Raw genomic sequence first — 25885 nt, 5'->3', positions numbered from 1 at the left:
GAGCCCAGGGCTCCGCGGGGCAGCTCCATCCACGCCTCGGTCCCACCTCTGTCCTGGAGCACGGGGGTCATTGGTAGAGCAGGTAACTCTTGAGGGAGGCTGGCAGGGGCAGGGTGGGGATCTCAGCCAGTCTGTCCTTGCCCAGGGCAAGCCTCACGGCTCGCCGGCACAAGTCCATCAGAGGCAGTGGTTCAGCTGGGAAGAGAGACCCGAGACATTAGAGCCCAGCCCACGAGGTGCACCCTCACTCACCCTGCTGCTTCTGACCCCCCAGGTGTCGCCCTGATTTCTTAAGATTTTCTAAAGCCTTCTGAGTTTACATTCTTGTAGCAAACTTTCTCACACAACTTTCTGCAAATAACTTATTGTTTTGCATTCCTTCATAGAGGAGAAATTTGATGGACTGGTAGTTTGGAGAGGTGGCACTTTCACCCTCCAATCCACTGGCACCTTTTGAGAACTATAAATGATTGGAGTCAGAAAAAATAAAGTAGTCTCTTTACCATGACAATAGCAACAGCTGGCGTCGTGCTTTCTCGTGTCCTGCAGTGACAGCCAGGGACACTGAGCAGGAGCACTGAACGCCTGGCACCTCTGCAGCACCTGAGCCACCCTCAGCCTCGGCTCACCAAGCACTCCAGCAGGGCAGGAGGTTTCTGCAGGCTACTTCGGCCACCCGTGTGTGAATGAAACAGCCCTACAATGATACCAGCTGCAAGTTCCTCCTCTGCAACTCCATTCATCCCAGTCAGAACACAGCTTCTAGCTCACGCCTCTTACTGCAGTGCCCAGAAACTTTTGTAAGAGTCCCTGAAGGAAAAGGCCACAGCAGTCAGAGTGTCATGGGGTCTGGGTACCCAGAAAGCAGCATGATTTATCTCCCACAGGAGGGGAACGGCTGTCAGCCCCTCCGTTTATACTGCAGAGCTCCCATGGGAAACAAAGCCATCTGTCAAAGCCTCATGTTACTGCCTGCGCCGTGACACTTCCCACCAGAGCAGTCCCTCCTGTGTCACAGACCCGGGAAGGATACAAGCCTTTGGCTATCTTTTTCTGCATCCTGTACTTAAAACCCTGAACAAGATAATACAAGTTTTTCAGGAATGGCACATGGGGCCCTTGGCTGCTGAGGAGTCACTCACAGCACAGAGGGGACTGAGGTCAAAGGCAGAGCTAAAACATGCCAGCTGCACAGGAGGGAGCTCACATTAGCTCACCTTGACACTGCTCAGGCCTGAGGGGCTTGTCCTGCCCCCAGTGAGGGCTGACACATCCCAAAGCAGACAACTGGCCATCCTTCTGTGGCCCGAGGGCTCTGCTGCACCACTCAAAGCTTCCTTTGCTCACAGACACCTGGAAGCACCCACAGGCAGGAGCGGGCTTGGCCGAGGAGCTGCAGTTTCCAGCAGCTTTGGTGGATGCCTACGGCTCCCCTGCTCCACACCAAGTGAACCTGACTGCTCCAGCAGCCACCTCTCCTGTTCTGTGTCACGAGGCTGTGCCACCCAGCCCTGGCCTGTCTGCTCCTCACCCAGCCCAGGGTCCGTGCTCCCTCCTCAGGGACAGGTTCCTGCAGCACACTGCAGCTCTCTGCTCAGCTGGGACGCTCCGCAGAGCCCCAGCACTGGCAGCGCTCCTCTGGCACTTCCCAGTGCAGCTTATTCTGAAAGCACCGGGGCACAAACTGGCTGCATTCAGTCTGTCCCAGTTCTGCCTGCCCTGCACAGGGACAGCTGGCACAGAGGCACTGCCCAGCCAGCACCCCCGGGACAAGGGCCCTGACCTCCAGAGCCTTTAGACACCCACAGAGCAATTACATTTCAGTTCAGTGGCCCTCAGGGGAGAGGCTCTCCCACAGGGACTCGGGTTTGTCCTCACCCAGTCTGCACTGATAGCCCAGAGTGGCAGCAGAGCAGAAGAGAAAGCACACACACACATCTGACCTCCTCCCATTCACAAGCACCACAATCACTGGACAGTGCTGCTATTGAACGCTCAGAAGTGCTCAGAGCCAGACACCTTCTTTCTCTGTGTGCCAAAATAGCATCCCGTCACTGCTGGCCCGCTGCCCACGATTCACTCCTCAGCTCCGAGCACACTGCACCAACTCCAGCCCTGGAGGTGGCCCTTTCCTTGCTAAGTGCAGCTCTGTGCCAGCAGCTCCACAGACTCGCTGGCTTTCAGCGGAGCTGCAGGTTTTGGCTTTGACCCTCCAGCAAAACCTGGTTCCTGGAGCTGCTGACATTCTTTAAGCTGTCGTGGCAGAAAGAGCTGGGCTTTCTCTGGGTGAGAAAATGCTCTGCCAAGAGCTCTCTGTTTGGTCTTGCAGAGTTGAAGTGTATTTCTCGAAGCACTTGCAGATTTTGCTCCTGCCCCTTTGCGAGGCTCTCCTGGTCATTCTGACAGCTCAGTTTTCTGGTGCCTGGTGGCAGCTCTGTGGCACTCAGGGTTTACCAGTGCTGGGCCGGCATTAGGACACCTCCAGCACAAACAGAAGAGCCCAATACGCTACAGCCCTTGAGCAGACACTGTCCTGGAATGCAGGGGAAACTACTCTTCATACCAATACTGCCAAATTTATTTCACTAGCAACATAAATCCAGATTTTAATCCACTTCCTTCACCTCTCTCCTCCACCCTACCCAGAGGACTGAGTCACAGTCTGGCCCCATGGGAACTTCTGACTATGAGAGATAACAGACTTTAGCACATTTGGACAGCCAAATTTATTACTAAGCTTAGCCAGAGATTGATGTGCCTGTTAGTAAAAGGGCTGGCATGCAAGCTGGGCTGACGGCAGCACCCAGCCCCCTGCTAGAAACGAGCACACCCTGCTCTGAGAGAGGCAGGGAAGTGAGCGACTCCTCTGAAAGATGGAAAACAGTCCCATTTTCTTAGATGGGGAGATCTGTCCCTGTTCTTGCCTGCAAGGGGTTTTAAGGAAGGGGATTGTCTCAGCGACTGTTTTCTGTAAAGAGACACCAGGATTCCAGTGCCAGTAATGCAACTGTCAGAAGAATGTTCCTGCTGCTCCTCTGGCAGCAGTACAAGGTTTCCCATCTCTAGCTGGACAACTGGCATCGCCTTCTCCCACCAAACCCCCTCCCCAAGCCCTGCCTGCTCCCTGCAGAGTGCCTTGGTGACAGCACAGGTGTGCAGCCAGACCGGCTCTGTGCATTTGCCATCGAGGGCTCAGAGCTGCACCCAGCAGTGCTGCTGCTGACACAAACCCTCACCCCTCCAGAGAGGGGAAAGCCCTCCCCAGGATGGCCCAGCCAGGGCAGCCACGGGGCCAGCACAGGACTCATACTCACGGTCAAGTCCGTTCAAGTAGCACATCCGGATTTCACAGTGGCCCCACACCGCGCTCACCACCGGGTAGAGTTTTTTCCCTTTGAGCCCTCGAAAGGCAACCCCCATGTACTGCCCGTCCACGATGAAGCTCAGGGTGCCATCGTCCATGTCCAGAACCACCAGGAAGGAGTCGGGCACGATGAAAGTCTCGTCGGGCTCCAGGAAGGCAGGGTAGGTTTTGCTGGGCTGGTTCTTGCCGTCGTGGTAGAGTCTGTTGCGCCCCAGGTCCCAGCCCCAGGACTCGTGGTTGTTCCCCACGAGCGTCGTGTACCCCACAGAGTGCAGGGGGGCCTCGGCAGTGGCCACCCCGACCACGGCGTGGGTGCCCCGCTGGCGCATGGCCCACGTGATCTGCCACACGTGCAGCCCCCGCGTGTAGCCCACCTTGCCCCTGATGGCATCTGTGCTCTGGGCCACCGGATGCCGGTGAAATATCAGCTTGTCGTCCTCCTTCACAAACACGTTCAGCGAGCGGTCGTCGTTGTTCCACGAGTGCAGCAGCTGCACCTCGTAGGACACCGGGGGCATGTCCAGCAGCAGGTCCAGCCGGGTGGGCTTGCTGTAGTCCAGTCCTTGGAGCTCCTGTTTCAATGGCCTGTACACAGGGTCCCTCATATCCACGGTCTTTATCCCACCTGTGACCTTCTGACCCATTGTGCGTCCTGACCTCGCCTCCTTACAGGCTCATCGATTTACCTGGCAGCTCCTGCTGTCATCCAGCCCTGCAGAAAAGGTTGCCAGGAGGCTTTGTCAAGATGTGCACCACTCAGTATTGCCTAATGGATGGAAAGGAAAACAAGAGACAAGTTAAACATTAGCACACTCAGCCCAGTGTGCCACACTCACAGAGCACAGCATTCATCTGTTCATCCCAGACGTGTGCTCCCTTTCCACCACCGAGCAAGGGCTGCACACATCAGCTGGCCATTGGTACAGGGCTGAGGACACAATTCTCTTCAACTAAAGCTGTGCTGAGTACCTCGGGGCCCGACTGCAAGTCCAGAGCAGCAGACAAAAGCTGCTGGGTCCAGCCCTGGGGGACACTCATCCCAGCAGCTCCTGGCCCCTCGGAACCCCTGCAGCCAAGGGCAGATAAACCTTTGCCTGGCTTGTCTCAAGTGAGCAGCTTCGCTTGGGGCAGCTTCTCTTCTCCAAGAGGAAAAAAAATCCCCAGTTTCAGTTGCAGAGTCCAAGGGGAGGAGCAAGATCCTTCCCACAGTTGAGCAGTTTTCCTTCCAGACTGCAGAGAAACCTCTGAGACGTTTAAGGCAGCTTGGCCAGAGAGCCCTGCTCACTCTGTGCACCTCTCCTCCAGCACTGCATCCACTCAAGTGTCTCTGCTCTCACTCAGCAACACAAACAACCCTCTGTCACACAGCTGCCAAACTGGGGGCAGCTATTAGGAGAATTAGAAGTGGGAGGGGTGCAAACGAGCTTTCTAAGAAAAAAAAGTGTTATTTTAACATTTCCTGAAGTGAGGCAATCATGCAGCGCTCCTGCCAGCTACAGTCACAACACTTACTCACAACCAAGGACCTCATCTGGCATAGAAAACAGAGCATGAATCAGATCTGGTTTAAAAATAAGATTACTGGACACCAGCAAGGCTTCAGCTAGAAGGTGAACAGGGAAGGCTCATGTGTGTTCTGGGTTAGGGGTGAATTCAGCAGCTTCCCTACAGGTTTTTCCTACCAAGGTGTGCCATTGGAACAGTGAGCTAAATCCCAATTCTTAAGTAAAAAGAGACAAGACTATTTTTTATTTCCTTACCTACTTTTTTAAAAATCATAAATGGAGAGGAAAATGCCTGATATTCTTTGAAAGTCACATCCCAAAGCTGCGGTACAGCTATTTCAGACGACTCAAGGACCTCAGATGTTGGGCACTGAGACAGAAGATGCCATTTAAACAGGCCCAACCATGTTATCAGCTGCTGAGATGACCACCACATCCTGCAAGTTAAATAAATACCATCCACAACATCCAAACAAATCCTGGACTGTGTAAGCCAGCTGGTCACCAGCTGAAAACAAGCAATAACAGCAGAAGCAGCTGAGGGAGGGCAGCCAGGGGATGCCAGTGCTTCAGCCTCCACAGCTCAGGGTTGAGCTGCTGTGCCCCACGAGTTGCCATGGCTCACAGCCCCTCAGGGCTCTGCAAGAACAGCAGCATCTCCAACCAAGGCATCCCAAGAGCAAGCCAAAACAGCTCTGCAGAAATGAACTCCCTGGCATTCCAAGGCCTGAGGCACATGGACAGAAGCTGTCAACAGGGGACTGGCAATGCACACGTGGAAGCCCATAGGCAAATTCAGCTGCTGGAATTTTGATTAGGATAAGGGAACAAAACATTGGCAGAGGGAGGAGAGGCAGAGGTTTCCTGTGCAGTACATGTGAGAACACAGCATAGGAAACAAGAACCAAAACAAAGACTGCAGGAGTACTGGTGCAGACCTCTTTGAAGCACAAAATACTCAGGAGAAGTAAGGGAATACAATTGTGCTCTTCATTAGCAAAACAATGCCTTGTTCATTGTGGCTTTTTGCCTTTTGCCAACATAAGCTTCATCATATTTCTCAGAGGCTGCTGCACCAGAAAGGGAATCACCCCAGTGAGAGACACCAGGGGCAGGACAGCCCTGAGTGCCTGCTCTGCCCCAGGAGCAGATTTCAAGCACAGGCACACATCACCTACACTGGTCAGGACCCTCTCCCAGACAGACTGCTCACAGCAGATGAAAGACAATGGCCAGAATAAAGAGAAAGGGGTGAAGAAAGGAAAAAGATAGAAACAAAGGGTGGGTCAGAGTGAGAGCAGGTCAGGTGCAGTCACCCCGTGCCAGGACTGAAGTGCAATACAGCTCCTTGTTAGGGCAGGGCAATCATCCCTGCTCACAGCTGGCTCTGCTGCTCCTGGCACCAGGCCGGTCTAGAGCTGCAGAGTGGCACCTTGCCCTGCAGTCAGGAACACAATTATGCCCTCATCTCTTAAAAGGAAAAGCCTCTTCATGCACAAGACAATGCAGGCACCTTCCTGCAGCAGGAGGGAGCCAGAAAGGCTTATCCTGTGAAATTAATGGATTAATGCCCTGGGCAGCTCCACATGAGACACAGCCAGCCATAAATGAGAAGATATGCTGGGGAATGAGCTGCTTCAAAACCTTTGAACTGCTACAGGTTTAAGTACAAATGTAAACACTGAAAGTGCCTTTATCTATCTTATCAACAGCTCAGGCTTGCTGCAACTCTGCTCTGCTTTACCAACACCAGCTCATCCCCACGATGCTCACTCCTGCTCCCATGCTATTTTCAGTTCTATTGTTAACCTTCTGGGCTTAAAAACTGAGGACTGAAATTCTAAGGGTGTCTCAGAGAAAAGGATTCACTGCTATTTCCAGTGAGAATTAGCCCTCCCTTCCACTTAGGTGTTCAGAGCAAGCTGTCAGTTTGCCATACTAGAAGGAAATGCCAGGTTCCAAAACAACTGCTTGCTGCAAACAGATCAAGGCAGGAGACAGCAGAGACATTTAAATGGAAGGCAAAGCCCTGGTGTTAAATAGGGAGAACACAGCTCTGCAAGTAAGCCACTGCACGTGGCAGAGCAGAGCTGGTGCCCAGCTTCTCTTTGCTGCTCAGAAACTCTGGCCCCTCACAGGACACCCCCTGCTCTGCACCATCAACAACAGGAACACATGAAGCATCCTCAACTCCTTGACTCCTGAGTTTTACTTTATTTCTTCAAGTCAGTTTACTGTGGCTTTATCTCCTTCCCATAAAATTCACTAGGTGCACTTGTACAGATAAGAGGCCAAACCTTTAAACACCTCACAGGCTCTGGGTGCTCTGCAGACAATGAATCAGAGCCCTGCCCTAGAGATTTCCAGCCTGGAACACACCTCAGGAGAAGAAAAGGACATATATATATACTGCACATGGTCTTTGACTTGCTTACAGCTTTAGGAGCTGAATCAAAGGATCCCAGACAACACCAGTGAATGAGACTAAGAAACCCACTGTAGTTTCGCCCATGTTTCCATTAATTCACTAGAAAAGCATGAGGAAAACTTGGTTAATTTTCTTGGGCTGAATGTTCACCCTGCAAGGCAATAGCCAAAGGTGCCACACAGCTCCCACGCAGCTGGCTAACCTGCTAGCAGGTAGGAATGTGCACAGCCAATGCCAGAAACCCCACAAATACCCTTCACAATGCCTTCCCTGCTTTAGAGCTGCTTCCACACCAGGGACTTCCCCTCCTCCCCTGGTGGGGCTGGGAACAGACCCCTTGATTACAGAGATTATTCTGGCTAAAAGCCAAGGTGGATCAGCAATGCTACAGCACCCCTTAGGTGGGGTGACGAGGGAAGGAGCCTCTAAAAGCACCCAAACCTCAGCCCCAGAGAGCCAGGACACTCCGTTTTCCCTGCTGTTAGTTCTGAGCACCAGAAACACAGCGAGTGACCTGCACTGTGTGTGCCTGCTGCAGAACCTGGCCAGGGAGGGCTGTCACACCTGGCCCAGGTGGGCTCCGACACACCCCCGGCTCCTGGTGGGCTCCGACACACACCTGGCCCAGGTGGGCTCCGACACACCCCCGGCTCCTGGTGGGCTCCGACACACCCGGCCCAGCACCGATGCAATCACTTGAGCAGCATCCTGGCCTCAGCACCCTCCCACCCACTGAACACCCACCAAACCCTGGGAAAAGGCAGCTCACCTGTGCTGCTGGGGCTCCCCAGGGCAGTGCCAGCAGAGAGCAGGCAGCTCCAGCAGAGGTGACAGGAACAACTGCACCAACAACACGGCCAGGGCGAGTTTCGGAGTGTTGCAACTGGGATCAGGACTGGGCAGGCAGCCCTCGTTGCACAGCAGTGGCTGTGGCAGCCTCACACGTGGAGAAGGTTGCCACAGGGGCGACCTGCTGAGCCCCACCTCCTGAGGAGCAGCAGCAGCTTGGCTCAGCAGGCTCAGCTGCTGGCAGGGCTCCGCAGAAAGTGAAACTGCAGCCACGGATCAGAGGGGCTGGGCGAGGAAGAGCTAAGGAAGGTGGCAGTGTCCCAGCAAACAGGAAAACGCTCCAGCAGAGCAGGAGTCCCCTGGCAAGTCACTGTGCTGGAGATGTGCCAGGGACGGCAAGTCCCTGGGCTTGCAGGGCTGATGTGGGCTAGGAGGGCAGCGCAGCAAACAGCCCCAGCAGGGACCCAGGGCTCTGCTCCCCTCCAGCAGCTGGCCCAGCCCTTGAGCCCACCCGGAGCCCTGCAGGAAAGGCTCAGCCCAGGGGAGGCAGGAGCAGGGCACTGCACAGCACTGCCAGGACCTGGAGCCACCAGGAGCAGCTGTGTGAACACAGCTCCTCTCCTTCCTCACCCTGGCACCACTCAGGCAGCTCTGCTGAAGATTTCTGGCTGTTTTGGCAATGCTGAAGGCAGCGTGCCCTCGCACCCCATCCCTCCAGCCTCTGGCTCTCCAGAACAGAGCACTGAGCTTGCTCAGAGCAGCCCAGCTGAGCAAATGAAAACCTGAAGCAATAACCACCACCCATGCCCAACCAAGCCACTTGCTAGACACTGAAACAAATTTCCACCATCCACCTACCCAGCCAGTTCCTGTGAACTACAATGCTGCATCATCTGGCAGAAAACAATTCTAAGCAACAGGAGAGAGTTTACTTTGCAAAATATTTGTAATGATGGAAGCAACTCGGAAGGAGTTCCAGAAGTTTGTGCCAGAGATCTTCGCTCCCGTTGAAGGCAGGTCACAAACAGCAATTTTGGTTGCAGAGAAAAGGCATTTCTTTAAATGAAACAAGTGAACTCGGGCTGCTTTTCCTCACAGAGGAAGTTTAGTGGATGTTTCAAAGGTCATTAGGCTCCTTCCATCTCTGCATAAGGTAACTTATGAATGTCAACTGCACATTAAAGCCCAGGCACAACTCAAGACTCTTTAAAATAGCTTCTCACAGGCAGATTGCAGTCATTTGTCTGCAACAATTATGTTCTTGGCATGAGGCACTGCTGGTCCAGCTTCCTCTGGCCAACCCACTTAGGCCAGGACCCTCAAGCAGTTCTTTTGTCTCTTTTCCAAAACTACCTGGCAGAAGTTTTGTCCTGGGTGTTCTGAGGACAGCCGCAGCACGAGGAAGCTCTGCAGGTTAAACAATTGCCGCTGCCGAGTCCAGACTCTGAATTAGCAGCAGCACAGTCCTCACCCTGCCCTGATGTGTCCTTTTCCTTCCCCAGAGTGTGTGGTCCTGCTGGGGGACACTGATGATGCCGAGAGCTGAGCTCCAGAGACTCCTCTGGAGGAAGCAGCAGGAAGCTCAGTCTGAGCAGAGACAGCACCTGTACGTGGTGTGGAAGGCACAGACTTTTCACACTCCCAATTTCCTTGGGTGCACCCAAGAGATGTGTCTACAACCTGCTTGCAGACTAAGAGCCATCCCAAGTAAGTCACACAAGCAGCAGGAAGAAAGGTCACAGGCTTTTCAGAGGTTCACATCCATAGGTTCACCTTCCTTACGCCTCTGTACCTGTCCAGCCCCCTTCAGCTGATTTTCCACCTGGTGTTGAGAGTTTGCACACAAGCCCTGCTTCCAGAAGAAGCCTCACAACCCTTGAAGGCTGAAATGTGCCCCAGCCCGCTGCAAACACAGCCCCCAGTTTTATAACCCAGCAGCACTGGAAAGGCCTGCTCAAACTGCCACGCTTGCTGAATGCTTTTCCCTCCAGCACTGGAGCCGTTTGATAGGCTGCATTTAGAGAGGCATTTCCTCCACAATTAAGCCACCATGAATTTTAAACAGTAAATGTTTATGTTCAGAACTATTTGCATTAAAGAAGCCCACATAATCCAGAACAAACCACCCTACTGCACAACAACTCCCTGCTTTTTGCTATTTCCCCACTTAATTTGCAGCAGACACTGCCCACTGTCCATCCCTCATCTCTGTTTAACTACCTGGATTCATTAGTTCTGTCTGATAATGAGGGAGTAGTGGGTGGAAAGAATTAAGTTTGATGTTTCTACCTCTGCCCAGAGTTTCCACTTCTGCATCAAAAGCACTTTTTTGGCTATGACTGTGAGATTAGCCAGCACCACCACCAACCCATCAGGACAAAGCTTGATAACAAGGCACTGCTCTCCCCTAAAAGCAGTTAATGAATTCATTTTTTAACAGAAATCCACATTCTCAGCAGTCACCTACCAGAACTCCCCTCTGTCCCTCCCCAGGGGACAGCAGGGCAGAGCATTTCTCAAACAGATGGTTTGAAAACATCCAGAGTGGAGCGTGAGGACTCAGTCCCTGCTCCCAAAGGCAATACAATATCCTGGCTCAGGAGACACAGACCCAGCAGGCTTCCTTCTCTCAGGTAAAGCAGCTGTAGCTGGAGCTATTTTGATAGTCAGGTCGTTCAGTTACTGTCTCTTCCTTTTTTCATTTAAGGATGTCACAAGCACTGCTAACAGTAAAGCAAAAATCCCCACAACAGAGCAGCTGCCAAGCACCAGATTACTCAGCCTGTTACTCCCAAGTACGTTTATTGTGTCTGAAGCTTCAGCACATGTATTTCCATCAAATACATCCCTGCCAGAGGGGAAGTTGTGCAAGTGTCTGGTACTGCTCATCACTACAGGAACAGCATCGCTGAAATCTGGGCCATGCACTAGAAACAGACAATTCCTGGTCCACGGCAAGAGAGGCTCTGCTCCCTCCAAGCAGATTCTCACAGCACCAGGAACTGGATGCTGCTCTGATTCAGAGGCCAGAGCAGCACATTCAGCAAAATCAGGGCCTCGTGGTGCAGAACTGAAGTTATGCTCCATCCCTGCTTCCCTGGCACTCCAATCCTGATTTCTCTGTCACCAGTTTACTCCTGTAAACCTTCAAAACCAGAGACTGTACAACCTTCTGGCCAACCTGTTCCAAAGCTTGGCAAGCTGCATGGTGACAAAACTTCTCATACTTGGGGTTATGCATCTTCCTCCCTGTCCAAGTCATTCCAGCCCCTTAACCAGCCAGTTTCAGGTTGAATTTTGTGTTAATTCTCAGGTCAAATAAATCCTAAACAAGAGAATTCAACCCCTTGTCCCGGCTGTTAGTGCCTTCACACCGCACAGCAAATTACTCTAAGCAACACACACAGTTCACGTGCCTTACTGCCTTACCTTGACACATGGAAGAACTCAGCATTCCTCTGTAATATTTACCCAGATCTCTTCCTCCTGGGCTTCCTAAGTGTTGTAAAGAAGGACTGAGGTTGCACCCTTGTGTGTGAAGCCCCCAGTGGATCTCTCACACTTTGAACTGCAGGTTCAGGTTCTTCCCGTCCTGACAGTGTGAGGGTGTCACCACTGAGGACAAAAGCCTCACAAGAGGAGACAGCTGAGTCACTGAGGAAGTGTCTTTTTTCATATTGTTTAGGAAACCATTCTGTTCACTTAACAAAAGGATGTTTTCAGAAGTCAACACCCTGCAACGCACCCAAAGCAGGGGCTCCTCACACAGCTGGGACAGGTTCTTTAAAGCAAGAGCCCCAGAGGCTGACAGATTCTCAAGTGCCTCCAGCAGCTGCCTCTAGGCAAAAACACCTCCCATGGTGTCCCTCAGCGAGTCTGGAAGTTCCAGCAGGTATTTCCCTGCCCCTGCTCTGAAATGAGATCCCGGACCATGCCCTGCACAGCAGATGTGCCCCTGCTGCATCAGGCACTTCTTGGAACGTGCTGAATGGTGACAACATCATCTTCCCTTCCGTGCCCGGGCCACTGGCCAAGCCAGCCACGGCCCAAGCTGGGAATTCTCCATTCCCTGGTACACCAGCAAGGCTGTGGCCCAGCCCTATCCATCAGCTGTCCTCCCTCTGAGGACAGGCAGGCTTCCACCTCCCCCTTGGGAGCAGCCCTCACATCACCTCGAGGCAGCATGGCAGGAACAGGGCTCCTCTTTTTAAGTGGAAAAGATGAAAGCCAAAAGCTGGATGCTCACATGGACCTCATGCTCAAGTCTTTGAAGGCAGGAAGGGTGCGGGGGGGCTGGGAGGAACAATTCTGTCTGGACACAGATTGCTTCACTGCCACAACACTGTCTGAAGGGCTGTGCTGCCCCAGTCCCTCCACACCTCGGGCTGTGTGGTTGGCACCCCCTGAGAGCTGTGAGGAACACAGCCTGCAGGAACACTGTGCACGACACCACTGTCTGGCACCTCCTTTCCCACCTGCAGCCTCCCCTCCAGTGCAGCTCCACCTGCACCTCCCTCCCCAAAAGAAGCCACTGGTGCTCCCAGGTAAGGAGGGATCTGCATGTTGGGGTTCAGGAGCTTCCAACTCTCAGATTTGTTTCCAAGGAACACGGAATTACCTCCGAGATAAAACCAGCAGTTTTATTATCAAAGTTAACTAGGTACTTTGCTTTGAAATACAGTTTCTTCCCCTGCATCAAAGGGCTGATAATTTTAGTATTGTAGCAAAAAAAAAAAAAAAAAAAAAAAAAAAAAAAAAAAAAAAAGTAGAAGAAATGAAAGCAGCATCTGCTTGGAAGAGATGAATGCAAGATAAAAGGTGTCTGTGACAGAAAGCTGGCAGCAGCCTTCTGTTTTCTATTCAAGTTTAATCTGGGAACAACAACCACCCTTAAACATAACAAAAGCTGTGGAAAAACCCTTTCCAAATCCAACAACATAGCCAGAAGATGCAATTTCTCTTCTCCAATCCTTGCAGCAGCCAGCTGAGGTGAAGAGCCCGGACAAATCCAAGCTTGCAGTACCAGGGTCACCCAGAACCTCAGCTTGCTCAAGTCCACAACATCCCTGCTTCAGCTTCCAGCTCTTTCTCCCTGCCCCAAGTCTCCAGAGTTTCCTAGAGATCTCCCACAGCAGGAGGAAGCTCACACACCAGGGCAGAACAGCTCCAGGGTGTCTGGGCACAAATGGTTTGCAGAGCAGCCAGCAGAGAAGAGCAAACAGCAGTGACATTTCTGCTCTGCCCAGGACAGCCTGTTCCTGCACAGGCCCCATCAGCATCATCCCTGCTGCAGTGGAAGAAGTGAAGCACGGATCCCCAGCCTGCCACTGAGTAGCAGGGAGTGTGGAAAGCTGCTCCGTGTGACCTTTAAAGCGTTTGGAACTGTCAGGCAGGGAGAAGCACAGTGCACAGTGCACTCTGCCTGACCCAGCCCGCTGCCAGCCTCCAGCAAGATGTGCTGCTCACCTCCCACTCCCGAGGCAGCTGCCAGAAGCTGTGGAACTCAAACACTGGCTACAGGAGCAAAAACCCAAGGAAAGAGCTGGATAAACATGGAGCAGACCAGTGCCCAGACGTTTGTCAACATTCAGCAAACCACTCCAGCAGCAGGCTGGGTAAGGGGAGCCCTCCCCGTCCAGGAGCACACTCCAGCAAGGAGGGATGGCCCAGCAGCTCCCAAGTGCTGAACTAAGAGGATATTCCTGGCAGACAGATTGCACAAGAGACAGCTCACACTGCCAGCTTTACTGGAACACACTCAGCAACTCCCCAAAGCAGAGCATGCTGGGATGATGCTGGGTTTCTGACTTGTCATTAGCCAAAAAGGTTTAATGACACGGTTGGACTCTGTGTTCAGCTGTAATTGACCTGGGACATCCCATAATTAGGAAGAGACACTGCACATCTCACTGGAGCTGGCAGTGAGCACAGTCTCAGCGTGATGCAATGTTCTGCTTTCCCCATCACCTGAAAGGGTCCCTGCAAATTGCTGTGGTGGTTTGAGAGAGGCAGGGTGACCCAAAAGCTTTGGCTGGCTTCCTAAATCATCCACCAAAAGGCTCCACAAAGCAGCAATTTTGAGAAGCCTTTCTAGCTTACCTGCTTGAAGTTTTATCCCTGTAAAAGCTCAACCAGACAAATCCTATTTGCAAGTGCACCAAAATGAAGAGGATAAAAGCACATGATACAAACTGTGGCTGCAGGAATGCACATGCTGTTTTCAGAGGACATCTGCACTGTAAGGTGGCCAGATATCCCAGAGCAACTTTTTCCTGGAAATAGCAGTTGTGGTAATGCACAGAACAAATGTTTTTGCCAAAATAAGTGACCAAGACATGCACTGCAGCATCGCTCCCAGTAGCTGCAGTACTGGTTCAAGTGGCAAGGGGTGAAATTTGCCCCTTAGTCTTACTGGGACACACTCAGAAATTCACTCCTAAGCAACAGCTTCACAAGGTTGAACTCTGTAAATCAAGTGATATTTCAAGTGGCTTCCTCACCACCTCCAGTGTGCCAAGACTCAGCTGCACCTCAGGGCACAATGTCCTGCAGGGGAGGAACGAGACAGCCACTGCTCAGCATCTGAGCTGTTTGCTGGTGACAGGGAATGCCAAGGTGGTTTTTATCCCTTCTGTTTCCACCTTCCAAATGCTCTGACACCACCACAGAAGCCTGAGTAAGCAGGGTCTGAAGAACACACATGTCCTTCCTTCCCTCCCTGGGGCTCCTCAGCAGACTAAACTGTGGCTTTCCCCTCTCAAACAACAGAATTCCATACCTGTAATTACGCCAACAGCTTTCTGCTGTCACTACCCAGATGTGGCCATCTGGGCCCTTTCCATGAAGGTGACCCACTGAAAAACCTCTGCAGTGCAGGAGACAAGAAGCAGTGCCGGAGTCAGCGATGAAACACGCTCCTGAGCCCTTATCTAGGCACTGAACAGCTGCCAGCACTTCCAGGCTTCAAAGGCAAGACAAAAGCTGCACAGCCAACCTATCCTCCCTACATACCACAGCCACCACAGGTCCTCACAAGTCAACATGCCTTCCAAATAAGTGTTTAACATAAACATTTGTAGAGTCACTTAATTCCTGGTGAACCCAGCTATTTGATGTGGGCCACGGAAAGCTCCCATGACATCAGTGGAAAGTTTCCAGTTAGAAAACCAGGTTTGAGAGAGATTAATGGAAGTTAAGAAACAGAGAAGAAGAAGCCTTGTAGAAACAGTCAAGAGATCTGTTCTTAAGCAAGATGCACTCGACATACTCAGGAACAAGCAGAAAAGAGAAGCTGCCTTGCTTTTTCAAAGTTTAGAGATCAAGAATAGTAGAGATAAGGCAGCTATGCTGTCTCCAGTGTGTAGGCTTCTGTCTTTTCTGGGGCTGCTCAGTCTCAAAGTGTGTTCAGCTGTTTCTTGGCTGCTGCTGAAGTTCTGATTCCTCCTTCGGAGGAGGCTGGAAGGCTTGGCCAAGATTTGCTGTGTGCAAACACCAGTCTGAAAGCAATGAGAAAGCCACTGCCACCCACCACCCAGTGCACCACAACCTCCCAAACACGGGACAGATGTAAACTGTCTGGAATATCCAATGTCTGGAACATCAAACGAAGCCACCACATCCAGCAGCCTTTCCCTCCATTAAAACCTCACACCAGACTAAACTCACCTTGTGGCTTTATTCCTGCAGTCAGCTCATCACACTACTACTGCTGACATTCAATGGGAGCATCAAATGAACCCCCCTGCAGGAAACACCAATCCCTTGGAGATATCAGCCAGGACTGGACAGAGCTGGCTGTGGAGCTATTCACTCTAGAGAAATCCATCTGAGCACAGATAATTGGACTGCCCAGCTCTTCTGTCAGACTTGCGGGCAAAACAGGGGTCCACAGAGGGCCCTGCAAAGCCACCTCGTCCCTGCTGCCACCCTGCCACCTGCTGGGCCATCTGCCCTGTCCACCTGGGCCCCAGGACCTCCACTTGACACCTCTGGCACCACAAGCCTGGGTCAGACACCATTTCTGCACAGACTCCTTCTGTAGTCCTCTCAAATGTGCCAAAACAAGATTTACGAGCACACCGAACATTTTCCTGTTGAGAAGGCTTTTATGCCAATGCAATCCCTGCTGTGCCTTCTGCTGTGCTGCTTTGCACCTTGAAAGGGAGATTCCCATGAGGCCAAGGATTCTTTCAAAGCCAGTCTAGACTGAGGATCAGTTGGTGTTTTTGCCAAGTTTGAAGACAGCCCAATCCACATAACATAAGAGCACATGCCTCTGAACAAGTGCTGGTTGTAACACCTTCCTCTCCACCTGAATGTCCATAAGCTTAAACTCCGTTCTCCTACCGTAAATACACAGGGGGATTTGTCCTCAGCCCTAATACACAGCACACTGCTCTCCAGTGCCCACCTGCATCTAGAAATCTCTTCTACCTAAAGCTCCAAGAGCCACTCCACTCTGATTTCTTACCAAAACTTGCAATTCTTCTCCATTTGAACAGAAAAGCGTTGCTACATTTATCCCAGAGAACAGTACAGCAGAGGATAAGGCATATACCTCATTCTGCTCTTGCCTCTTCCTAGGTGCATCCCAAAACTCTTGCCACACCTCTGCCCTAAAGCCCAGCCTGCTCAGCTTAGTCAGGGGCTGCTGCCACGTCCCAGCGTGCAGCCAGTGGAAATTCAGTTTAAGCCACGGATTCTGTGCTGCCACGGGGCTGTGCCACAGCTGGAGGCTGAGCTGCCCTGCCTGGAAGGGAGCACCAGCATGCCCCAGGAACCACATCCCTGCACCAAGGGGCAAAGATGGAATACAGCAGGAAGCCCTTACAGGAGGAATACAGCAAGCGTGCATTGAAGGGCACCCAGCAGCACGGGTTCCCTTCCAAAGTGAACAAAGTCCAGCAGCAGACTCGCTGGCAAACACCTGGAGGTCTCTGCCATCCTGGAGTGACCCAGCACAGCTGGTGAGCTCCCCGGGCAGCAGTGCCCTGCTCCGGAGAGAGCAGAGGGCACGTGACAATGCCAGCCTCCCCGCAGACGTGGGCACTGCTCCTTCCAGGCAACCCCATCGGGTGTCCCCTCCCACTGGAAGTGTTGACACACAGAGCTGTGCCTCTTGCAAATCCAGTTCCGTGTCACACCAGGCTCTATCAGATTACCCAGATAAAGCCTCGGATTTAACATTATTGTTACTCATGCCACAAGTGCAGATTTGGACCTGCGTGGGCACTGTGGGCACACGGGACCTCCCCTTCCACAACCTCACCAGAGGGCAACATCTGCAGCTGCCTGACACCCTGCTAGCCAGAGGGTCAGGAACACCAGCACAGCCTCACTGGCACCAGTGCCAGGGAAACAGGGAGGATGCAGCTGAGGGAGCCCTCCAGGAAAGCTCTCCATTCCCTCCAAAGCTGCTCCTTGACACACTTCAAAAAATTCAACTATTCAGCAGCTTGAGTGGATCATCTGAAGATCAGTTAACTAAGGCAGCTATCAAGAAATGACAGTATCCAAGTCCAAGGATGGGGCTCAGTCACTGATACATTAAAAAACATAAGCTACACAGCTTGCCCTTTTTCTTCTCCCCATCTCAACCTTCAGCAAGTCCAACGCACAGCCTGGAAACCCAGCAGCACAGTTTGGTGTTGGTCTGTCTCCACTCCCCAAATTTTCACCATCACCCAAGCTCACAGCCACTTCACAGCAGATTGGCTGCCCCTTTTCAACTTCTGCCCAGCAGCTGCACCTTGGCAGGCCAGCGTGGCACACTCCTGACCTCGCAGCAATATCCTGCTGCAGTCGGGGCCGTGTGTGCAGCCCTCCTGCCCTTCTCCTCCCGGGCTGGCAGGGGCTGGGACATGCATGTGCCTGAATCAGCCCCAGAGCCAGGTCGGAGGCTGGAACCACTCCCTGCTGCCCATCTGATCCCTGCCAGAGGGAAGCACAGCACCCCAGGAGCGCTGCGAGGAAGAGAGCAATACCAGAGGAAAGCAGTGCCCTGGCTCACTACAGACCAACGTGCGATAGTTTGATTCACTCCCACCCCCAGCTCCTGTGTGATCCAGCTGGAGGTGCACAGCGTGCCCCACACAGAGCCCCAGGACACGAGCAGTGACGCTGTGGGGACACCAGGCAGGGCAGCCCAGCGCTCAGAGCCCCGACACAGGGGACAGCACAGCCCGCAGCAGCATTCCTGTCACACAAGCCCGGAACAGAGTCCGAGCATCTCCATTTCCTGCCCACAGGCATCAAGCCAGGTACTTTCTGGATCCACACAGGCCCAGAACCCTTCTCAGCACAAGGGTCAGCAGGTTTATTCGGCAGCTGTTCGAGTTTACAGGAACTGGGACACAGACACGAGCCCTCCCGGTCCAGCTTGCCCCTCTCCAGCTGGTCACACAGTTCTGAGGATTTCTCTACATGGGCACCTCCTGAACCTTCAAGCTCCAGATGCACGACTGCCCTGGGACTTGTGTGGGACAAAGCAACCCCTCCCTCACTGCCCACACGCAAACATCACTGGTTTAGCCTTAAAACAGCACAGGGTGACTGAATATCAAGGGAGATTCTCCACGTGGAGCTGCTGCCAACTCAGCACAGCCCCATGCACCCCTCACACCCAGCATCCCCACCCTCAGCAGGAAGGACCACAGGCTACCGTGTGGCAGCATTTCAAGAGTCATTCTTGCTCTCCTCTCACTGAGCAGCGATGCTGCCCTCCCTGCAGCACAGAGCCAGGGGGCCTGACGTGCCACCCAGCAATGAATCAGGGCATCGGGGCAAGAACCACGCTTTGGCAAACTCCAGGGCCTGCTCTAACCTCCAGACACTATAGCTAGGATGCAGGCATTTTTCACATCTCTGCATTAAGTAGATTTTAATTTACAGGAGGCCATTCAAACCAGAATTTATCCATGGAGAAGCCTGCAGAAGTTTAAACCAAGAATTTCCAAACATCTGAGACCAATGTAGCCTTCTCATGTAGAGAACGGCTTGGCCTTACCCCTTGCTTGCTTTTCTTGGCAGTTTACCATCTGTGGCTCACGTTCCTCAGAACGAAGTTGTTTCTGCAGTTTTTGTGCAACTGAGTGCCTTTGTACATTTATGGTGTCAAGGCCCCATCTGGGATCTCCTCAGGACAGATTCCTGACTTGATAACATACCAGCTCTCCAAAGAAAGCAGTTTGAAGCTAACATCGACACAGCTGCTCTGACTTAGGAGCTTCATCAAATTCCCCTTCCAGGCTAAAAGAAAGAGCCCATGTTTGGTAACTCCATTCAGACATCACCACCTTCTGCCCCAAAGCTCTCCGTTGCTCTCACTTTGGTAGCTGGCAGATGGTGCTGGTTGCTGGGGTCCTTTTGTTTGTTTAAGTAAAAAGCTTTTCCTTAAAGAGAAAGCTTTGGAAGAGAACAAAGAAATGTGTCACTTTCTCCTCCCAGGGGAAGTTTTACTGCTATACAGCAACAGCACCGCTTCACTTGAGGTCCGTCTTCCCATGTTCTAGAACAGAAAAAACTCACAAAGCCATGAGACAAGGAAATATCAGTGGACAAGACCCTCCAGCATTAAGGAAAAAAGCTAAGGCAAAGACATGTGGCCGTTTCTCTACTAAATGAGAAAAAGATGCTAACCCAAAAGACTCTGAATCTGACCTGCAAGGCTGCTGAAGTACAGCACGTAAAACCAGAGGGGAGGATGAGGAGGCATCTTCACGTGAGTGGAACACTGCCAAGTCCCTGCCTTGCCAACCCCAACTCCTCACTGTGGCACAGGTGAGGCATCTCCCACCTTCTCCACGCCACTGCCAGAACGAGCCACATGCAGAGCCCACAAATAAAGCCAGGTATTAGCATCCCCCCCATCCTCTGCCAGCAGACAGGCAAAGCCTTTGGGAATTCTCTGCCTGCAGCACTCATCCCTCCAAACCACACTCCCTGGGCACACACACACACACAGAGTCAGCTTGCCACGCTCCCTGGGCACACACACACACACTGTCAGCTTGCCACACTCCCTGGGCACACACACACACAGAGTCAGCTTGCCACGCTCCCTGGGCACACACACACACAGAGTCAGCTTGCCACGCTCCCTGAGCACACACACACACACACACACACACACTGTCAGCTTGCCACACTCCCTGGGCACACACACACACAGAGTCAGCTTGCCACACTCCCTGGGCACACACACACACAGAGTCAGCTTGCCACGCTCCCTGGGCACACACACACACAGAGTCAGCTTGCCACGCTCCCTGAGCACACACACACACACACACACACACACTGTCAGCTTGCCACACTCCCTGGGCACACACACACACGCTGTCAGCTTGCCACACTCCCTGGGCACACACACACGCACACACACACACACACACAGAGTCAGCTTGCCACGCTCCCTGGGCACACACACACACGCTGTCAGCTTGCCACACTCCCTGGGCACACACACACACGCTGTCAGCTTGCCACACTCCCTGGGCACACACACACACGCTGTCAGCTTGCCACGAGCAGCGGCTGGCCTGCAAAGCTCAGGACACTCGGAGCAGTCCCAGGCAGGACACATGTGACAAAGAGCTGTCCCCAGCAGCCATGAGACCATGAGACAGCCCCGAGCCCTGCAGCAGCACTCCCACCTGCTCCTCCTGTGCTCCAGGACATCGTCCTTCTCTCTCCTCTTTCCTAAAGAGCTAAAGTGTTCCTAGAGCCCTGAAGGGCTCTGCCAGGGCAGCCTGCAGCCCCCAGGCAGCCCCAGGCAGACTCAGTTTCACTGGGAGCAGGACACTGTTCACGCTGCAGCTCAGGGTTCTGTGCCTCCACGCAGCACCCAGCCCACACCAAACCAATCTTACTAGGGAAATTTTTTTGTATCTCCTTCCCTTAAGCACTCTGGAGTTCAGGCAGCTCCTGCCACCCCAGAGCTACAGATAAAAGCAGTTCTTGTACCCAATTAACACCCAGAAGGAAGATTTTTCTTTTTGCTGTAAAAACCACTTAGTCTGCGAGAGAATTTTCTGACCAAGGCCACAGACCAATTTACTTTATCCCAGGAGTTTCCAAAGCATTACCATTAAGGGCAGAGCAGTACAGAGTTAAAAGGGAATGGATGTTTTAGCAGTCCCTGGGAAAACACCGTTAACAGTGGCACATTTTCCCCACCATGTGCTTGGAAACTATTATTTTTCAGCTATATTTTCTCACACTCAGCAGAGAGTATTTGGCCATTACCTGTAGCCCACATCCCATCTTTGTTAAGGACAAGTGCACTCTTCCCCCAGCAATTATTCATGGAAACAGAGGCAGCTATAGCAGTTACTCACATGGAGTAACTCAACGGAAGATTTCTTTGTTTTCCAGAGCAGTGCAGTAACTGAAAGTGAGTCAACACCTTGACATGAGCTCATTCTGCAAAGGCCACCAGCAAAGGAACCCGGTGACTGCAGTCTGGTACCAGACACTTACTCACTTTTATTCTGCAAGCATCACACAGCTTTGTCTGAGAGCAACTGGTGTCTGACTCGTGACTTGGCAGGGTAAGCTGTGGGTATGAGCTCCGTCACACACCTGGAAACACAAAAGGAGCAGGGCAGCCAGCCACAGACACCAGGTTTGGGAAGCTCACAGCTCAGGCAGGTCTGTCAGCTGTTCCTCACTGCTGATATGCTGAGCCACTCTGCCAGTTAATGCACGTACAAGGCTCCTGCCACAGGACATGAAGATAAACTCAGCCCAGCTGAAATCGTCTCACTGGTACTCGCTGCCAGCCCCAGTTAATCCTCACCCCTTGTCAACAGCAGCCCTGGGTGACTCCAGGCTCAGGAAGTACAAGTGTACTAAAGCCCAAAATTATAGCCACCACTTGCACTGGCCTCTCAGAGCCCATCAGATGCCAATTCCAGAGTATGCAGAGGCATCAGCCACAAAATCTGAGCAAGACACAAACCTCAGAGAGGCACAGAACATACTCCACTCCACATCTTATGTTCTTCAAAAGCTACATTGTGACTTGGAGCATTATCTGTCAGCACTGTCTGCGCTCAGTCCCAAACCCTGGCACAGTGTCCTCACTGGCTCATTAGCTACAGATTTTAATTCCAGGAACTTAATGAATTCTTAATTAGCCCTCACAAGACAAGCAGACCTTGCAGACTGCTTTCACTTTTTCTGAGGAAAGGAAATAGGGTCCAGGGGAAAAAACCAACCCAGCCACAGGAGAGCAACAAGCAGAGGCCATTCCCCACCTCCAGCAGCAGCGAGTGACTGCACACAAACGCAGCACGTAGCAGCGGGCCAGTTCCTGGAACAGCAGCCCACGTCTCAGCAGCATCCAGCAGTTTACAAACAAGCTCCAAAGCACATCACAGTGCACTTCAGTAACCTCCAGAGCAGAGGAGAGAGGCTGCAAAGGCTGCTGCACGGCAACAACCCAACACTCCCTGAGGAATACACTGCTGCAGCTCATCCCCTGCCTTTAAGGGGGGTGAAGAGCAAATTGCTGCTTTCTGCATCCATCAGCACCACTACTGAGAGCCTCGGCAGGGCCAGCACGGTGACAGGCAGGGAGGGACAGGGCAGCTCCCACTGGCAGCTCAGGGAAGATGCTCCTCCACGTCTGCAAACAGCAGCACGGCTCTGTCACAGTCCTGGCTGTTCCCTTATTAACTCACCACGGAAATATCCTTCCTTGCAGGCTGGGAGAGCCACTCTGACCATCCCATAGCCAGACCACTCTCACTGTAAGGCCCTGGGGGCACCGCACAGTTTGGTCCTGGTGATGCAGCAGCCAACTTACACCAGCAAGACTGAGCTGGCTCTGCTACTGAGCTTTGCAACGCTGCATCTGGTGTAGAAATCAGACGTTAGAGGGGTGGGAAAGACACAGATTACTCCTGGGACAAAAGGTTCATTGAGCCATCCTGCATCGCTATCATGGGGAAAAAAATAGGTGATCTCTCTCCAAGGAGCAGCTCCCATTTTTACAATCATTTTGTAAACTTCCTTATCTCGAGCCATGGCTCAGACAATTGACAGTTTTTGAATCAGGCATGGCCCCCAGGCACCCTGGCTGCCCGCTTTAGCCAGGGAATAAGGACAAAACACGGCATAGTCTAGCAGGAGGCTACAGCAAGACTGACCTTATAACAGCACTCTAGGTCCTTCAGATAGAGGATTATGTAAGCCCCCGCTGCATTCGCAGAGGTTGGTGTAGTAAGAAAAGAGACACAGTAACCAGAGCTTGTAAGGTGTGCTCCGGAGCCCCCGAACCAACAACCCCGCTGCCCTGGCGAGCCGGAGCGATCTGCACAGCTGTGATCGGCGCTTGCTCTCCGAACGCGCACACGGCACCGGCCCCGGCAGCCGCTCCTCCCGCGGCATCCCCGGCGCGGCTGCGGAGCCCCCGGGCCCATCAGAGCCCAGGGACCCATCAGCCCATCAGAGCCCCGGGACCCATCAGAGCCCCATCAGCGCCCCGGGACCCATCAGAGCCCCATCAGCGCCCCGGGACCCATCAGCCCATCAGAGCCCCAGAACCCATCAGAGCCCCATCAGCCCATCAGAGCCCCATCAGCCCATCAGAGCCCCCGGGGCCGCTCCCGCTGCCAGCGCCGGGCCCCGGCAGGGCTGCGGCCAGCGCTCGGCCTCGCCCCGGCTCCGCAGCTGGCACCGCCCGCGGGCACCGAGCGCGGAGAGGCCGCGGAGCCGCCCCGCACCGCCCGCCCCCGGCTCCTACCGTGCCCGGGCTGCCCGCCGGACCATGGCCCCGTGCCGTGCCGTGCCGTGCCGTGCCCCGGGCAGGCCGAGCCCCGCGCCCGCTGCTCCCGGCGCGCCCAGCGGGGCCGGGCCGGCATCACATGGCCCAAATAGCGCCCGGCGCGGCCCCGCTCCGCCCCCGGCCCGGCCCGGGGCGCGGCCGCTCCGCCCGGGCAGCGCCGGCGGCGGGCGGGGCCGGGGAGCGGCGGGGCCGGGCCGGGAGCGGCGGGGGAAGTGGCGGAGCGGGGCCGGGGAGCAGCGGGACCGGGAACGGAGCGGGGCCGGGGAACGGAGCGGGACCGGGAACGGAGCGGGGCCGGGGAACAGCGGGACCGGGAACGGAGCGGGACCGGGAACGGAGCGGGGCCGGGGAGCAGCGGGGCCGGGAACGGAGCGGGACCGGGAACGGAGCGGGGCCGGGAACGGAGCGGGACCGGGAACGGAGCGGGGCCGGGAACGGAGCGGGACCGGGAACGGAGCGGGGCCGGGGAGCAGCGGGACCGGGAACGGAGCGGGGCCGGGAACGGAGCGGGGCCGGGAACGGAGCGGGGCCGGGGAGCAGCGGGACCGGGAACGGAGCGGGGCCGGGGAACAGCGGGACCGGGAACGGACCGGGGCCGGGGAACAGCGGGACCAGGAACGGAGCGGGACCGGGAACGGAGCGGGGCCGGGAACGGAGCGGGGCCGGGGAGCAGCGGGACCGGGAACGGAGCGGGGCCGGGAACGGAGCGGGGCCGGGGAGCAGCGGGACCGGGAACGGAGCGGGGCCGGGAACGGAGCGGGGCCGGGAACGGAGCGGGGCCGGGGAGCAGTGGGACCGGGAACGGAGCGGGACCGGGAACGGAGCGGGGCCGGGAACGGAGCGGGGCCGGGGAGCAGCGGGACCGGGAACGGAGCGGGGCTGGGAACGGAGCGGGGCCGGGAACGGAGCGGGGCCGGGGCGCTGCCGCCGGCGGAGGCGGCGATCGCGGGGCACAGCGACAGCCCCGCCGCGGCGGCCCCTGTGCCCATCCCCGCCCCGCAGCCGGCTCCGTTCCTGTGTGAAATCCGGGCCGTTCCGTGCTGTTGTGCCGCGCTCGCTCCGGGAGCGGCTGAAGATAGCGGCCAGCCCCGGGCGCGGCGCTGGCGATCCCCGCGCACCGTGCGGGCGCTCGGTCTTGGCTCCGTCCTCGGTGTCCGCACACCCACACGCAGTTCCGCGTTTCTTCACACAAAGGGGATCGGACACGGGAAGGGGCTGCCCAGGGAGGTGGCGGAGTCCCCGTGCCTGGAGGTGTTTAGGGAATGCACTTTGTGCCGTGCTCCGGTTGACGTGGTGGTGTTATGTCACAGGATGGACTCGGTGACCTCAGAGGTCTTTTCCAACCTAACCGATTCTGTGATTCTGTGATTTGGTTCAACCACTCCTGGGAATGTCTGCTTGCTTCTTAAAGACTCATTTGTTTACCGAAATAAACCAGGGAAGCACAATTCAGTTCATTTCAGTCCTCATTCCAAAACCAGCCCTGTGGACAAATCTGACCCGGTAGTGCCCCTTTGAGATTATTAATTCTTCAGTGTTTCCAGACAAAAAGATTGGTTTGTAGCAATAGTGCTCAAGCTGTAAAGCCGTGGATTGTCATCAATTCAGCAAGCCATATTGCATGGGATACCTCCAAGGACCACCTAGGAGCTGCAGGAAGTGGTGCGAGTGATTCAGGAGGTGGCAGCCTGCCATCTGAGTCAGTGTGGAATGAATGCCCCTGCATGCTGCTGCAGTTATTGTTTTTAGGGATTGCACATTAGCATGGGTCTTGACATTTTTCATCACTGATGGTCTTGGGGCACTCGTGAAAAAAAAGCACAGTTAATTCACTAATTTGTTGAGCATATTTTGATATCCGTGGGGAATAGTTCCTCTATGCCAGCCACTGTGGTCCTTAAAAAAAAAACCACATTCACATCAGAATAAATTTATTACTCTAGCTGACCAGAAACACCGTGGAGATTGTAGATACAGCACAAAGAAGTTATTTCACACTCTGCAAAATA

The 25885-nt window shown here is 54.0% G+C and overlaps 2 protein-coding genes across 4 annotated transcripts in view; one reads left to right on the top strand and one right to left on the bottom strand.

Moving 5' to 3' along the window:
- On the bottom strand, window positions 1-23999 carry SPSB1 (splA/ryanodine receptor domain and SOCS box containing 1). 2 transcript variants are annotated; one of them, XM_068171507.1, is made up of 3 exons: window positions 11516-11536; window positions 3315-4130; window positions 1-195 (listed from the first exon to the last, which is right to left on the bottom strand). In XM_068171507.1, exons 2-3 carry the CDS (start codon window positions 4006-4008, stop codon window positions 68-70), a joined length of 822 nt encoding a protein of 273 aa, XP_068027608.1. In that variant the 5' UTR covers window positions 4009-4130; window positions 11516-11536; the 3' UTR covers window positions 1-67. The 2 variants fall into 2 exon arrangements, with proteins under 2 accessions (XP_068027608.1, XP_068027607.1); XM_068171506.1 differs by lacking the exon at window positions 11516-11536 and adding an exon at window positions 23835-23999 and having other exon boundaries at window positions 2-195.
- The window catches only part of ENO1 (enolase 1), a 129698-nt gene that overhangs the window by 3052 nt on the left and 100761 nt on the right, over window positions 1-25885 (top strand). Inside the window, exon 1 of one of the 2 annotated variants that reach the window (XM_068171502.1) lies at window positions 18380-18385. The exons of the other annotated variant lie outside the window; for it this stretch is intronic. The gene's annotated coding sequence lies outside the window, so the exon portion shown is untranslated. Of the gene's footprint in view, window positions 1-18379; window positions 18386-25885 lie in introns of those variants that run through there. 2 annotated transcript variants of the gene reach the window in all.

The sequence above is a fragment of the Anomalospiza imberbis genome, chromosome 23, assembly GCF_031753505.1.
Source record: "Anomalospiza imberbis isolate Cuckoo-Finch-1a 21T00152 chromosome 23, ASM3175350v1, whole genome shotgun sequence".
NCBI lineage: Eukaryota > Metazoa > Chordata > Aves > Passeriformes > Viduidae > Anomalospiza > Anomalospiza imberbis.
The sequence above is the reverse complement of the archived record's forward strand: the minus strand, read 5'-3'. Positions and strand labels throughout refer to the sequence as shown.